Here is a 16613-nt window from a genome sequence, read left to right as displayed (position 1 = left end):
CGGAGGTTGAGGGGTGACCTGATAGAAGTCTACAAGATTATGAGGGGCATAGACAGAGTGGATAGTCAGAAGCTTTTTCCCAGGGTGGAAGAGTCAATTACTAGGAGGCACAAGTTTAATGTGCGAGGGGCAAGGTTTAAAGGAGATGAATGAGGTAAGTTTTTTGCACAGAGGGCGATGGGTGTCTGGAACTCATTGCCGGGGGAGATGGTGGAAGCAGATACAGTAGTGGCTTTTAAGGGGCGTCTTGATAAGTACGTGAACAGGATGAGAATCGAGGGATATGGTTCCCGGAAGGGTAGGGAGTTTTAGTTCAGTCGGGCAGCATGGTCGGTGCAGGCTTGGAGGGCCGAAGGGCCTATTCCTGTGCTGTAATTTTCTTTGTTCTTTTCTTTGTCTATATATGCCGTGTTTGTGAACCCAACTCTCCACTCAGCTGAGGAAGGAGCAACACTCCAAAAGCTCATGATACCAAATAAACCTGTTGGACTTTAATCTGGTGTTGTGAGACGACTTACTGTAGTCACAAGTCGGCTGACCTTTACACTGCAATGAAGTTACTGTAAAGATCCCCTAGTCGCCACACTCCAGCGCCTGTTCGGGTACACTGAGGGAGAATTTAGCACGGCCAATGCACCCTATCCATTACGTCTTTCCAACTGATACATAGAAACTAGAAGCAGGAGTAGGCCAGTTAGCCCTTTGAACTGCTCACTCCCCGCACCCTTTAATATCCCACCCAGTCTAATCCCACTCTCCCTCTCACTCCCTGCACCCTTTAATATTCCACCCAGTCTAATCCCACTCTCCCCCTCACTCCCCGCACCCTTTAATATCCCACCCAGTCTAATCCCACTTTCCCCTCACTCCCCGCACCCTATAATATCCCACCCAGCCTAATCCCACTCTCCCTCTCACTCCCCGCACCCTATAATATCCCACCCAGCCTAATCCCACTCTCCCTCTCACTCCCCGCACCCTTTAATATCCCACCCAGTCTAATCCCACTCTCCCTCTCACTCCCCGCACCCTATAATATCCCACCCAGTCTAATCCCACTCGCCCCCTCACTCCCCGCACCCTTTAATATCCCACCCAGTCTAATCCCACTCTCCCCCCTCACACCCCGCACCCTTTAATATCCCACCCAGTCTAATCCCACTCTCCCTCTCACTCCCTGCACCCTTTAATATCCCACCCAATACCTGATAGGCTGATGCCTGAAGGAGAATCACTTCACCAGGGAACTGACCTGATATTTTGGCTTGCTCTTTGAAAGGGCTTTAAATCTGTGTGTGTTCTGAGGTCAGGATAGGGTTGCTGCTGCAGTGGGTGAGTGAGTTTAATGTGTATGGACTGGGAGATAATTGGGAGCGGAGAACTCCGCCATGTCTGTATTTCAGATACCGAGACCTGTGCTGGATTAGTGAGACTGCTCTGGATCTGTCCCAAGAGGATGGCAGCATCTTCCTATCAGCTGCCAACATCTGGAGCAGAGAGAGAGCGCGGTTCCCCCTCGGGGCCGGAAGATCTCAGCATTGCACCACAAGGTCATTAATACTGTAGACACAGGCTGTGAGGAAACTCTCAAACCCAGCAAAACAGCTTTCTCCATCTCCCTCACTATCTCCCTCTCTCTGTCGTTACCTCTCTCACTCTCCCTCACTATCTCCCTCTCTCCATTGTTACCACTCTCTCCCTCACTATCTCCCTCTCTCCCTCACTATCTCTCACTGGCCCTCTCTCCCTCGCCATCTCCCTCTCTCCCTTGCTATCTCTCTTCCCCTTACTATCTCTCTCTCTCCCTCAGTACCTGTCTCCCACTCTCCCTCGCTATCTCAGTATCTCTCTCATGCTCTCCCTCACTCCCCGCTATCTTCCTCCTCCCCTTCTCTCCCTCGCTATCTCTTTCCCTCGCTATCTCTCTCACTCTGCCTCTCTCTCTCACTATTTCTCTCTCTCACTCTCCCTCACTATCTCTCGCTATCTCTCTAGCACTATCACTCTCCCTCTGTCCCTCACTATCACTATCTCACTTTCCCTCTCTCCCTCACTATCACTCTCTCTCTCACCCTCCCTCGCGATCACTATCTCACTCTCCCTCGCTATCTCTCTCACTCTCCATCTCTCCCTTGCTATCTCTCTCTCACTCTTCCTCTCTCTCACTATATCTCTCTCACTCTCCCTTGCTATCTCTCTCATTCTCCCTTGTTATCTCTCGCTCACTCTCCCTCTCTCCCCGCTGTCTCTCTGTCACTCCCCCTCTCTCCCTTGCTATCTCTCTCTCTCTCTCACTCCCCTCTCTAACTTGCTATCTCTCACTCACTCTCCCTCACTATCTCTCTGTCTCTCCCTCATTATCTCTCTCCCTCGCGATCTCTCTCTTCCACTCTACCTCTCACTCTCCCTCGCTATTCTCATTATCTCTTGCTATCACTCTCCCTCACTATCTCTCTCACTCTCCCTCACTTTCTCTCTCACTGTACCTCACTGTCTGTCTCTCTCTCCCTTGCTATCTCTCCCCCTCACTATCTCTCCCTCGCTATCTCTCTCTCTCTCCCTCCCCCTCACTATCTCTCCCTCGCTATCTCTCTCTCTCCTTCCCCCTTGCTACCTCTCTCTCCCTCACTATCTCTCTCTCACTCTCCCTCTCTCTCCCTTGCTATATTTTTGATTTGATTTGATTTATTATTGTCACATGTATTAACATACACAAAAAGTCTTGTTTCTTGCATGCTGCACAAAGCAAACCATTCATAGAGAAGGAAAGGAGAGAGTGCAGAATGTAGTGTTACAGTCACAGCGAGGGTGTAGAGAAAGATCAACTTAATGTGAGGTAGGTCCATTCAAAAGTCTGACAGCAGCAGGGAAGAAGCTGTTCTTGAGTCGGTAGGTACGTGACCTCAAACTTTTGTATCTTTCCTGATGGAAGAAGGTGGAAGAGAGAATGTCTGGAGTGCGTGGAGTCCTTAATCATGCTGGCTTTTCCAAGGCAGCGGGAAGTGTAGACAGAGTCAATAGATGGGAGGCTGGTTTGCGTGATGGACTGGGCTGCATTCACGACCTTTTGTAGTTCCTTGTGGTCTTCGGCAGAGCAGGAGCCCATACCAAGCTGTGATACAACCAGAAAGAATGCTTTCTATGGTGCCTCTGTAAAAGTTGGTGAGAGTCATAGATGACATGCCAAATTTCCTTAGCCTCCTGAGAAAGTAGAGGCATTGGTGGGGCTTTCTTAACTATCGTGTCGGCATGGGGAGACCAGAATAAGGTTAAATCTCAGGATCCAGAGTGAAGTAGCTAAACGGATTCAAAACTGGCTTCTGGGGGTGGGTGTAGAGGGTTGTGTTTTAAACTGGAGGCCTGTGACAAGTGGTGTGCAAAGGGATCAGTGCTGGGTTCACTGTTATTTGTCATTTATATTAATGATTTGGATGAGAATATAGGGGGCATTGTTAGTAAGTTTGCAGATGACACCAAGATTAGTGGCACAGTGAACAGTGAAGAAAGTTATCTCCAATTGCAAAGGGATCCTGATCAATTGGGCCAGTGGGCTGATGAATGGCAGATTGAGTTTAATTTAGACAAATGCGAGGTGATGCATTTTGGTAGATTGAACCAGAGCAGGACTTACTCAGTTAATGGTAGGGCGTTGGGGAGAGTTACAGAACAAAGAGATCTTGGAGTACGTGTTCATAGATCCTTGAAAGTGGAGTCACAGGTGGACAGAGTGGTGAAGAAGGCATTCCGCATGCTTAGTTTCAACAGTCAGAACATTGAATACAGGAGTTGGGACGTTGGTAAGGCCACACATGGAATACGGTGTACAGTTCTGGTCATTCTATTATAGAAAGGATATTATTAAACTAGAAAGAGTGCAGAAAAGATTTACTAGGATGCTACCGAGACTTGATGGATTGAGTTATAAGGAAAGACTGGATAGACTGGGACTTTTTTCTCTGGAGCGTAGGAGGCTGAGGGGTGATCTTATAAAGGTCTATAAAATAATGAGGGTCACAGATCAGGGAGATAGTCAATATCTTTTCCCAAAGGTAGGGGAGTCTAAAACTAGAGGGCATAGGTTTAAGGTGAGAGGGGAGAGATACAGAAGTGTCCAGAGGGGCAATTTTTTCACACAGAGAGTGGTGAGTGTCTGGAACGAGCTGCCAGAGGTAGTAGTAGAGGTGGGTACAATTTTGTCTTTTAAAAAGCATTTAGACAGTTACACGGGTAAGATGGGTATAGAGGGATATGGGCCAAACGCAGGCAATTGGGATTAGCTTAGTGGTTAAAAGGATGGCATGGACAAGTTGGGCCAAAGGGCCCGTTTCCATGTTGTAAACCTTTATGACACCAGTTCACCAGATTCTCTATCTCTTTCCTGTACTCTGTGTCATCATTGTTTGAGATCCAACCCACTACGGTGGTGTCGTCAGCAAACTTGAAAATCGAACTGAAGGGGGATTTGGCCGCACAGCGATTGGTGTATAAGGAGTATAGAAGGGGGCTGAGAACACAGCCTTGTGGGGCACCGGTGTTGAGGATGATCCTGGAGAAGCTGCTGTTGCCTATCCTTACTGATTGTGGTCCGTGGGTTAGGAAGCTCAGGATCCAGTCACAGAGTTTGGAGATGAGTTTTGTGGGAATAACAGAGGCTGAGCTGTGGTCAATCAATAGGAGACATAGGTGTCCTTGTTATCTAGGTGTTCCGGGGTTGGGTGCAGGGTCAGGGAGATGGCGTCTGCTCTGGACCTGTGCCGGCAGTAGGCAAACTTCAGTGGATCTCTCACTGTCTCTCTGCTTCGCTATCTCTCCCTCACTATCTCTCTCATTCTCACCCTCTCTCTCCCTGTCCCTCATCATCCCTCCCTTATTGTCTCCCTTTTTCTCTCCCTCTGTCACTCTCTCTCTCTCTGTGACCCTCCTTCTCCTTCCCTCCCTTTCTCTTCCCCATTCTCACTCACTCTCCCTGTCTCCCTGACTTTCTCTCTCTCATTGCCTCCCTGTCTCTTACTCACTCTCTCCCTTTCTCTCTCATTCTTTCCCTCTCTCTATCCCTAATTATTTTCCTCCCTCTCTCCCCTTCATTGTCTTCCTCTCTCTCCTACATTCCCCACATTCTCTCTCTTTCCCCCACTCACTCTCTCCCTCCCTCATTGTCTGCCTCCCTCTCTCATGCTCTCCACTCTCTGTCCCTCACTCCTCTCTCTTTCCCCCCCTCATTGTCTCCCACTCTCTCCCTCATTGTTTCCCTCCATCTCGCTCTCTCTCTCTTTCTTTCTCCCCCCATTCCTCTCTCTCTCTCTGCCCCTGTCTGTCTCCTCCCCTCGCTCCCGGGAATTCCCCCACATTGCCCCAGTCGGGCCATCTATCCAGGGCATTCTGCAGACGAGACGCAGTCAGAGACAAACCAGCTGAGTGTATTTCAAAATGGTTTTTAATAAATAACAAGATGAAATTTTCACACCTAAACGTAGAAATAAATAGGAAAACAGATCGCTATGGAGACAAAGACAGCATTGACAGGTAAAGGTCATGGCTTCAGCTTTGACCTCCGGCATGAGGTAAATGGGTGTGAGCAGGCTGAGCCTGTGGTTTTAGCACAGTGCATGGTGTAGGAGCAGGAGGTAGTTGGTGGCAATGAGAAAATGTGTCTCCATGGCACAGGCTCAATGTCAGAATGTGTCAGTCACTAGTGAAATAGTCATTTAGTACCAAGCACAGGAACCTCTCCAGCCAACTGCAAATACCAGGGTAGGAGTGAGTGCAGCAGATCACTGGATAGATCACCAACACTTCAGAGGAACAGCCCAACACACTCTCCCCACTCAATCAGCTTAAATACAGAGTAAAGCTCCCTCTACACTGTCCCCCCCATCAAACACTCCCAGGACAGGTACAGCACAGGGTTAGATACAGAGTAAAGCTCCCTCTACACTGTCCCCATCAAACACTCCCAGGACAGGTACAGCACGGGGTTAGATACAGAGTAAAGCTCCCTCTACACTGTCCCCCCCATCAAACACTCCCAGGACAGGTACAGCACGGGGTTAGATACAGAGTAAAGCTCCCTCTACACTGTCCCCCCCATCAAACACTCCCAGGACAGGTACAGCACAGGGTTAGATACAGAGTAAAGCTCCCTCTACACTGTCCCCATCAAACACTCCCAGGACAGGTACAGCACGGGGTTAGATACAGAGTAAAGCTCCCTCTACACTGTCCCCCCATCAAACACTCACAGAACAGCACACAATCCAGTTTAGTTATAGTGAGGCTGTTTCTCTTGCAGGTTCCCAGGTACTGATGGATTGAGAGGTCAGCAATCTTTCTATTCACAGCAAGCTCGGTGTGAATCACAAAATGAATGGGACCTGGCGGATATTATTCTAACACGCGCAAGATACGTAGGTAGACGTCTCCTCTCCCCCACTCCCTGGTGACTGTTCTCTGGCTGCAGAATTTCAGGCATAGCCCAAGACAGGGAAGCTCCCATTCTGCTGCTCCGTGAGAACCAGGATCAGCAGGAATTGCAACCCCATCATCAGCCTCTACTGCAGGCTCCTCAGCACCAGTGGCTTCTACTAATCCACTAGTGGGGGTCCCGTTTCCCCACAGGTGGGGGTCCCATTTCCTCATTGTTTGACAGGGGTCCTATCTCCCTACTGTTGGGGGTCCCATTCCCCCTCCCAGGGTGGGTGGGTCCCATTCCCATCCCCCACGGGTGGGGTGTCCTAATCACCTTCCACGGGTGAGGGGTCCTATTCTCCCTCCCGGGTTGCGGGGGGGGGGTCCCATTTCACTCCCAGGTGGGGATCCCATTTCCCCCCCAGGGTGAGGGTCCGATTTCACTCCCAGGTGGGGATCCCATTCCTCCTCGGGTGGGGGTCACATTCCCCCCTCCCCTCCCCGAGGGTGGGGGTTCCATTTCACTCCACAGGGTGGGGGTCCCAGTTAAGCCGATGTGTAGCGAATTCTATGGGAGGTGTCTAACTCAGTGTGTGTGTGTGTGTGTGTGTGTGTGTGTGTATTGGAGGGTGAGGGACAGAAAGGGAGCCCAGCACCAAGAGAGGGGGCTAACTCACCAGAATGGGTTGGGGGGGGGGGCTCCTGCTACATTGGACAGGGAAGGGAGACACAGGAAGACTCCACAGGTTCAAGTAAATAAATAACTTTGGAAACGCACTTGTTATTATAACAGTCCCCCCCGACCCCACCAGCCAGAGGCCACAGGTACATCTGAGCAGTCTGACCAGATTTCACAGTAAATGTCTCAAGAGAAAATCCTCACCTTCCCACCCCCATGTCCAAGCCCACTGCCACCCATTCCCCTCTCCCCCCCATCACCACACTGTCACCCCACCCCGCCTCTTCCCCTTTCCCCTCCCTCTCCCCACCGTCGCCCCAGTCCAGTACAATCCCGGCATCGAACTAAACGATACATTAGGTTCCAGCACTCCAAACCCACGGAGATCCTTCCTGTGTCCTGAGCTCCACTCTCAGATTTAGCTCAGAGACGTCCACAGACTCGACTGCAGCGAGAGGCAGTTCCCTTCGAGGTCCGAGTCTGAGAGAGAGATGTCCAGGGTCCAGTCGAATACAGAAGCAGGAGATTATCCCTGTTGAGACAGATGTCCAGGGTCCAGCATTTGGCCTTCGCTTGAGGCATGTCTTTCTGGCTGTGATGCAGTGTCCAGCCTGTCTGTGGGTGGGAGAGGCTGAGGGCAGGAGAGGGGGAAGGGGTTGTGCAGGCCGCCTACACCTCGGTCTCCAGCCCACTGAGCTTGGGGGTGAGGATTCGGGGCGTCAGTCCCTTGTTGAGGTCCATTTCGAACTCCAGCAGTTGCCCCATGAAGTTGAGGTTGGGAGAGATGACGGGACGTTTGCCCTTCACGTACTTGTAGGCATCTGACATGGTCATCAGCGTGTGCTTCATCAGATAGGCAATGACCAGGGTGGCAGAGCGGGACACGCCAGCCTGGCAGTGGATCAGAACCCCCTCACCCGACTGGTGGGCTTCTTCTGAGAAAGGAAAAGCAAGATGCCAAAGTCAGAGCTCGCTCGAGAAACCAGTGCCCAGTGCAACCCTCTAAAAACCAGTACCCGCAGTGTGCAGTGTGGCAACGCAGTGTGACAGCGTGCAGCGTGACAGTGTGCTGGTGTGCAGTGTGACAGCGCGCAGTGTGACAGTGCACAGCGTGATAGTGCAGTGTGACAGCGTGACAGCACACAGTGTATCTGTGTGTTGTGCACAGCGTGACAGTATGCCTGCGCGCAGTGTGACAGCATGCAGTGTGACAGTGTGCAGTGTGACAGCGTGCAGTGTAAAAGTGTGCCAGTACACAGCGAGAGTGCTGGTACAGTGTGCCAGTGCACAGTATCACAGTAATGACAGTGTGCCAGTGCACAGCGTGATGTCTCCACACTCACCAATGAATTCGAAAGCCTCCTCAAAGTACTGGCGCAGGTTCTGCTTGCTGTTATCCGTTGCCGGCAGTCTCTTGTAACGCACTCCGCCCACTTGGGCGTGGTAAAGTGGCAGGTGCGTGGTGACGTTGATGACATATCCCACGTTGAGTTGCCGCATCCTGGCCAGATCCTGGGCGTCCCGCTCGTTGCCGAGGTACAGGAACGGGAGGATGGAGCTGAGTTCCGCCTTTTCAATGTCGGGGGTTAAGGGGGGCACAGCCTGAGGGTCTCCACAAGTGTCGTCCAGTTGGTCCGCGGCTCTCACTGACTCACTGCTGGGGACACTGGCATCGTTCTCATCCTCATCATCTGGAACAGAGCAGAGAAAATAGCATCAATTCACCCCTAGATCCTTCACAGCCCCAATCTCTCCTCATTTACCCTGCTGGTACCATTCTCTTTACAAAACCACAGGACTGTTACGGTGCAGAAGGAGGCCATTCCACCCATCACCTCTGCACCTGCTCTCCAAACGAGCAATGTGACTTCCCCTGCCTTTTCCCCATCCATCTGCACATTGTTTCTATTCAAATAATCATCCAATGCCCCCTTGAATATTTCAATTGAACCTGCCTCCACCACACTCCCAGGCAGAACATTCCAGATCCCAGCCACTCGCTGGGTGAAGAAGTTTCTCCTCGCATCACACTTGCTTCTTTTGCAAATCGCTTTAAATCTGCGCCCTCTCGTTCCTGACCCTTTTCCGAGCGGGAACACTTTCGCCCCGTCTACACTGTCCAGCCCTCTCACGATTTTGAACATCTCTAACATATCTCCTCTTAGCTTTCTTCTCTCCAAGTACTCCGGTTTCCTCCCACAGTCCGAAAGATGTGCTGGTTAGGGTGGATTGGGCCGTGCTAAATTCTCCCTCAGTGAACCTGAACAGGCACTGGAGCGTGACGGCTAGGGGATTTTCACAGTAACTTCACCGCAGTGTCAATGTAAGCCAACTTGTGACACAAATAAATCATAAATCCAAAGATTAAACAGGGTTTTGCGGGGGGGGGGGGCATGAAATATCCTTGGCAGGCAGGAAAAAGGAGAATCCCAACACTTTTTACGAGTACATAAGGGAGGAAGAGGATAGCTAAGGAAAGAGGGGGTCCACTCAGGGACAGTGGAGGGAATTTGTGTGTGGAGCTGGATGAGGCGGGTGAGGTCCTGAACCAGTACTTTGCATCGGAATTCACAAAGGAGAAGGATGTGGTGGATGGGAGTGTAGAATGGAGGATGTTGATATTCTCGGACATGTAGAGATAAAAAGGGAGGAGTTCATAGAGGAGGGTAATGTTAAAATGGTGGCGCAGGCTCGTTGGGCCGAATGGCCTATTTCCTGTGCTGTGTTGTTCTTTGTTCTGAGAAACATTAAGCTGGACAAGTCCCCAGGGCCAGATAGGGTCTATCCCAGAATACTGAGATAGGCAAGGGAAGAAATTGTTGAGGCCTTGGGCAAAGTCTTTGTATCCTCTTTAGCCAAGGACGAGGTACCAGAGATTGGAGAGTAGCTAACACTGTTCCTCTGTTTAAGAAGGGCAGAAGAGACAATCCAGGAACTTACAGGCCTGAGAGTCTTATATCAGTGGTGGGGAAATTATTGGACGAGATTTTTAGGGACAGGATGTACTCCCATCTGAAGAGAATAGGCTTATTAGTGACAGGCAGCATGGTTTTGTGAAGGGGTGATCGTGTCTCACAAACTTGACTTAAGAAAAATTGACCAGGACAAGGCGGTGGATGTTGTATACATGGGCTTTAAAACTTTTGATGAAATTCCTCATGGCAGGCTGATACAAAAGGTGAAGTCATATGGGATCCGAGGTGAGCTGGTAAGATGGATACAAAACTGGCTTGGACACAGAAAGCAGAGAGTAGCAGTGGAAGGGTATTTTTCTAACTGGAGGTCTGTGACAAGCGGTGTTCCATAAGGATCAATGCTGGGGCCTCTGTTTGTAATATACGTAAATGATCTGGAGAAAAATGTAGGTGGTCTGATTAGTAAATTTGCAGATGGTATAAAAATTGGGGGAGTAGCGGATAGTGAGGAGGATTGTCAGAGGATACAGCAGGATATAAATCAGCTGAAGACCTGGGTCGAAGGATGGCAAATGGAATTGAACCTTGTGCCGTACTTACCCTTGTTCTCTATCTCCCGTTCAACCTCCCTGCCCAGTCTCCAATCACCCATGTTCCTCAGTTACACAGGTTTAGTGTGTGTGTGTGTGTGTGTGTGTGTGTGTGTGTGTCTGTCTTACTGTGTGTCTCAGTCTGTATATGAAACAGAGACTATGTGCTGGGCTAGAGTACTGCTCCCGGTCCCTGGGTAATGTGGAGCTTCCGGTGTGACAGGCTTCCCCTGAGGACAGGTTATCAGCCCCTCACCATAGATCTTTCTGCCCAGTGGACAGGCCTTTCCGCCCAGTGGACAGGCAGTATCCCTCCCAATGGGCAGATCTCTCACACAGATCAGGCTCCACCCCGGCGCTCAGGCTGCTCGAAGGCAGTTTATTCGGGGGGTCCCGCCAGCTGCTGGGACTGCGACCAAATCACCCAAAATACAAAGACCCTCTCCCACGGTGAGGTCAGTGCGGGGGTCACCGTGGAAACCGAGCAGATGGCCAGTCTAGCCCTGAAGCCAACAAGCATGGGAATGAACAATGGGTTACCGAGATTCGGCAAACCCAATTTCACCAAAATATAATGTCAACAGCCGACAAGCTCCCAGCACAACCCTGGGAGACTTGGGGGAGTGGGGGGGAGGGGGGTGCAGAGAGAGACTGAGACAGAGAGATACAGAAAAAGAGAGAGATACAGAGGCAGAGAGCAAGAGAGACAGAGAGATACTCAGAGAGAGACAGAGAGAGAAAGTGAAAGATAGAGATAGAAAAACGGAGAAAAAGAGAGAAACGGAGACAGAGAGGGACAAAGAAGAGTGGGAGAGAAAGAGAGACAGAGAGCAAAGGAAAGAAAGAGAGACAAAGAGAAAGAGAGAGAGACAGAAGGAGTTAGAGACAGAGAGAGAAATGGAGAGATAGACCAACAGATCTCAGCAGCTGATAAAAGGTGGGTGAGGGATTGGGGTTTGTTTTTTCCCCCCTTTGCTGAACTCAGTGGTGTCCATTCACCAAAGTAAATTGAGCTACTGAGCGCACAGGGGAGAAAGCAGGGGTGTGATGTGGAGAGGAGTATCCAAATGACAGCAGGTAGGGATATACATTCCAGCTTACAATGCTGCCATCTCAGAGTGGGCTATGTGTGGCAGACTGGTACACTGGGAACTGGACACTGGCACACCCCGGGAACCGGACACTGGACCTCCATGGTCAGTGTGGTATTGGACCTCACTCTCACCAATTTCCAGCCAGCAGCCGTCTCCTATAGAGAAGAAGAGCAGACACAAGATGGCAAAGCAAATCCTCACATGGGATTAACAATAGAATGAGGGTGCGGTTGTCAATTTCTTTGTTCATTATACAATCCCTGATGGTAGTGTTGTTAGTGACTGATGAGTAAGAATTGAACAAACAGACCCAGTGTGTGGATCAGGGCTGTGCCTGCCCGAAATTATTGTGTGCAGTTCTGGTCACCTTGCTATAAGGAGGATGCGGAAGCATTGGAAAGAGTGCAGAGGAGATTTACCAGGATGCTGCCTGGTTTGGAGGGTATGAGGAAAGGTTGAAGGAGCTGGGGCTTTTCTCTTTAGAGCGGAGGAGGATGAGAGGCGACTTAATAGAGGTTTATAAGATGATGAGGGGGATAGATAGAGTGGACGTACAGAGACTATTTCCTCAGGTGGATGTAGCTGTAACTAGGGGGCACAACTATAAGGTTCATGGTGGGAGATATAGGAGGGATGTCTGAGGTAGATTCTTCATTCAGAGAGTGGTTGGGGTGAGGAATGGACTGCTTGTTGTGATAGTGGAGTCGGACACTTTAGGAACTTTCAAGTGGTTATTGGATAGGCACATGGAGCACACCAGAATGACAGGGAATGGGGTAGCTTGATCTTGATTTTGGACAAAGCTCAGCAAAACACTGAGGGCCGAAGGGCCTGTACTGTGCTGTACTGTTCTATGAAACCCTGGCTGGAGTTGGAAATGTAATGGCTCTATTTGCTGGGAATTTCAGGGGGGGGGGGGGGGTGATAGGGACTTGGGTGGTTACATTCTACCTCACCCACAACCCAGGGCTTCCCCATGATGATGGTGAGGGTTTCCTCATCGAAACATAAAAACTAGAAGCAGGAGGAGGCCATTTGGCCCTTCAAGCCTACTCTGCCATTCATCTTGATCATGGCTGACCAGCAAATTCAGTATCCTGATCCCCGCCTTCCCCCATATTCCTCAACCCCTTTAGAAATCTAATTTCTTCCTGAAATCACACAACGTTTTGCCCTCAACTACTTTCTGTGGGAGTGAATTCCACACATTCACCACCCTCTGGGTGAAGAAATTTCCCCTCACCTCAGTTCTAAAAGGTTCACCCCTTACCCTCAAACTGCGGTTTGGTTTGATTTATTATTGTCACATGTATTGGGATACAGTGAAAAGTATTGTTTCTTGCGTGCTATACAGACAAAGCATACCTTTCGTAGAGAAGGAAATGAGAGGTATGACCCTCCAGTTCTGGACTCTCCTCACCACCGGGAACATTCTTTCTGAATCTACCCTGCCTAACCCTAACAGATGTGGAGAGAGTTGGCCTCCTCCTGCTTCTAAAAGGACAAAGAAAATTACAGCACAGGAATAGGCCCTTCGGCCCTCCAAGCCTGCACCAACCGTGCTGCCCGACTTAACTAAAACCCCTACCCTTCCAGGGACCATATCCCTCTATTCCCATCCTATTCATGTACTTGATTAGCTGTAAAGACTCACATTCTAATCATTATTTTGTAAATTGAGTTTGTGTCTTAAATGCCCTGTTTGTGAACAGAACTCCCACTCACTTGACAAAGTGGCAAAGTCCCAAAAGCTAGTGGCTTTTGCTACTAAATAAACCTGTTGGACTTTAAACTGGTGTTGTAAGACTGTGTTAACCCTCATAGAGTCATAGAGGTTTACAGCATGGAAACAGGCCCTTCGACCCAACTTGTCCATGTTGCCCTTTTTTTTTTAAATCCCTAAGCTAGTCCCAATTGCCTCCATTTGGTCTGTATCCCTCTATACTCATTGTACCCATATAACTCTCCAAATGCTATTTAAAAGACAAAATTGTACCTGCCTCTACTACTACCTCTGGCAGTTTGTTCCAGACACTCACCACCCTCTGGTGAAACAATTGCTCCCTCTGGACACTTTTGCATCTCTCCCCTCTCACCTTAAACCTATGCCCTCTCGTTTTAGACTCTACCTTTGGGAAAAGATATTGACTATCTAGCTGATCTATGCCCCTCATTATTTTGTAGACCTCTACAACATCACCCCTCTGCTTCCTATGCTCCAGAAAAAAAAGTCCCAGTCTATCCAGCCTTTCATCATCATTAAAGGGGGGGGGGCAGTTTAGATCAGAGTTGAGGAGGAACTTCTTCACTCAAAGGGTGGTGAATCTCTGGAATTCTCTGCCTGTTGAAGTGGTGGAGGCTACCTTGCTAAATATATTTAAGATGCGGGTAGATAGGTATTTGGTAGGCAAGGGGATTAAGGGTTATGGGGAGAAAGCAGGAAAGTGGAACTGAGCCACTTCAGATCAGCCACGATCTTATTGAATGGCGGGGCAGGCTCGAAGGGCTAGATGGCCTACTCCCGCTCCTATTTCTTATGTTCTTATGAACCTACAGTGCAGAAAGAGGCCATTCGGCCCATCAGGTCTGTACCGACCACAATCCCACTCAGGCCCTACCCCCATATCCCCTACCCATTTCACCCGCTACTCCCTTTAACCTACGCACCTCAGGACACTAAGGGGCAATTTTAGCGTGGCCAATCAACCTAACCCGCGCATCTTTGGGCTGTGGGAGGAAGCCCGGAGCACCCGGAGGAAAACCCACGCAGACACGGGGAGAACGTGCAAACTCCACACAAGACAGCGACGCGAGCCGGGAATCGAACCCGGGTCCCCTGGAGCTGTGAAGCAGCAGTGCTGACCCACCGTGCCACCCCTTATAACTCAAAGCATCCAGTCCCCGTTGGGATTTTGTAAGTTTCCATCAGATCCCCTCTCACGGCGGGCACGCTGCGGTTGGAAAAGAATCGAGATCCACCGGAATGACCAACGGGTATGGCCGTACCTTGCAAATGCGGCGAGTCCTTGCCCTCCCCGCTGAGCGAGTTCAGGACGAGGTGAAGGGACGGTGGGTGGGCGGCTGCTTTGCCGGGGGTTTTGGCTCGGGGCTCCGCGCCGCTGGGTTCCTGCGGCCAGGCTGGCGGGAAGGGCGGCTTGGGTTCCCTGCTGGAGAGGAGGTCAAAGACCGTCAGCTTGCCGTGCTCGGCTCGGTTCCTGCCCGAGCCCTCCGACCAGCCGAGGGTCACGGCTCCCTGCAGCTGGCTCTTGGTGTACTCGACCAGGTGGCGGCAGTCCAGGATGACGGCGGACTGCTGGTGGACCTTGGACTGGGTCATCTTCCGGGCCAGCTCCTCCGGCCAGATGGTGCGGGCGCTGTAGTCGTCGCCGTCCCCGCTGGCCCTGGAGCCCCGGGGGTCGTAGGTCACGATGGGGTCGCTGCTGCTGCAGAAGCTGCAGGTGGAGCCGACGGAGCGGAGGGAGGGGTCGCAGGTGAGGCAGCTGATGGAGCGGAGGGCCGGGAAGCAGCTCATCCGCCGGAGGGCCGGCCCGCACCCCAGCGCCCGCAGGCTGGGCTTGCAGGAGACGCAGGCGGCGGCGGCGGCGCCGGGCTCGTCGCGTCTCATCAGCCTCCAGCAGCCCCTGCAGCCGCACTTCAGGGGGTGCATGATGCCCAGGCAGGCGGCCAGGGGACTGGGCAGGCAGGGACGGTCCCGGGGCACGGTCCCCCTGCGCTCCCCTCTCTGCGGCGGGCAGCCCCGCTGGCCGAGGGCGGGCTGCTGCTGCTGCTGCTGCTGCTGGACCGAGGATGCCTTCCTCTGCGCCCTGAAGGAGAGCCTCGGGTGCTCCGCAAACCCCTGACCCCCGGCCAGTTCCTGAGCCCCCTCCGGCCCCGGAGCAGTCAGCTCCTCGACGCCGGGGCTCTGCAGCCTCTGCTGCACGGAGGGCGCCTTGTTCAGATGCAGTGCCAGGGAGCGGGGCCTCTGCAGTACCCGAACCACCAGACGTTCGTCCAGGGGAGAAGGAGGCATTGGAGGTTCCAGCTAGCAGTTAACAGGCAAAACAAATAAGAGCAGAGAGGGGAAGCAGACACATCTGATCAATTGCAGCAGGAAGGAGAAGTTGCAACCGCCACTCCTGGGGGATGCCCACGAATGATTCACTGCAGCATGCACCGACCCAGCACAGGCAAAGCAAAGCAAGCGCTTCAATGCAAATATCTCCCCCCCTTCCTCCCATCCTGCAAAGGGCACCCCCCTTTTTGCAACCCCCCCCCCTTTCCGGGTGCTCACTCACGGTGGCTGGGCTGAGGGGCAAGGAAGAGGAGGAGGAGGGAGGGAGGGGGGGGGGGGGGGGGGCTCGAATGTGTGGCTCCGGTTTGGGTGAAGTCCCCCCCCCTGGGCCGGGGGGAGGGTGACTGACAGGCCGACCCAATGACATCATCGGCAGCCAATGGCAGGCCGGCATTCCACAAAGCACCCGGAAGTGAGGGAGACAACAGGGTGGAAGAGATCCAAAGTCAGGATGTGGTGTTGGGCTGGCTGGGGTGGGCACAAATCTCAGGACACCAGGGTTAAAGTCCACCAGGTAGCACTTATTTGGTAGCACTAGCTTTCGGAGCGCTTGCTGCTCCTTCCTCAGTTAAGTGGGAGTTCTAATCACAAACAGGGCATATCCACTAGCTTTCGGAGCACTTGCTGCTCCCTCCTCATTTAAGTGGGAGTTGTGTTCACAAACAGGGTATATCTACTAGCTTTCGGAGCACTTGCTGTCCCTTCCTCAGTTAAGTGGGAGTTGTGTTCACAAACAGGGCATATCCACTAGCTTTCGGAGCACTTGCTGCCCCTTCCTCAGTTAAGTGGGAGTTGTGTTCACAAACAGGGCATATCCACTAGCTTTCGGAGCACTTGCTGCCCCTTCCTCAGTTAAGT

The 16613-nt window shown here is 51.6% G+C and overlaps 1 protein-coding gene across 1 annotated transcript; it reads right to left on the bottom strand.

Annotated features, from left to right (window-relative positions):
- Positions 1–7559: 7559 nt before the first annotated feature.
- Positions 7560–15954, bottom strand: LOC145338985 (dual specificity protein phosphatase 10-like). Its single transcript, XM_080183407.1, has 3 exons — positions 14690–15954; positions 8428–8775; positions 7560–8019 (listed from the first exon to the last, which is right to left on the bottom strand). The coding sequence occupies exons 1-3, from the start codon at positions 15711–15713 to the stop codon at positions 7754–7756; spliced, it is 1638 nt and encodes a 545-aa protein (XP_080039533.1). The 5' UTR covers positions 15714–15954; the 3' UTR covers positions 7560–7753.
- Between the last annotated feature and the right edge of the window lie 659 nt (positions 15955–16613).

Source organism: Carcharhinus amblyrhynchos, unplaced genomic scaffold (assembly GCF_965287045.1).
Source record: "Carcharhinus amblyrhynchos unplaced genomic scaffold, sCarAmb.v2.hapA chromosome_278, whole genome shotgun sequence".
Classification (NCBI taxonomy): Eukaryota; Metazoa; Chordata; class Chondrichthyes; order Carcharhiniformes; family Carcharhinidae; genus Carcharhinus; species Carcharhinus amblyrhynchos.
The sequence above is the reverse complement of the archived record's forward strand: the minus strand, read 5'-3'. Positions and strand labels throughout refer to the sequence as shown.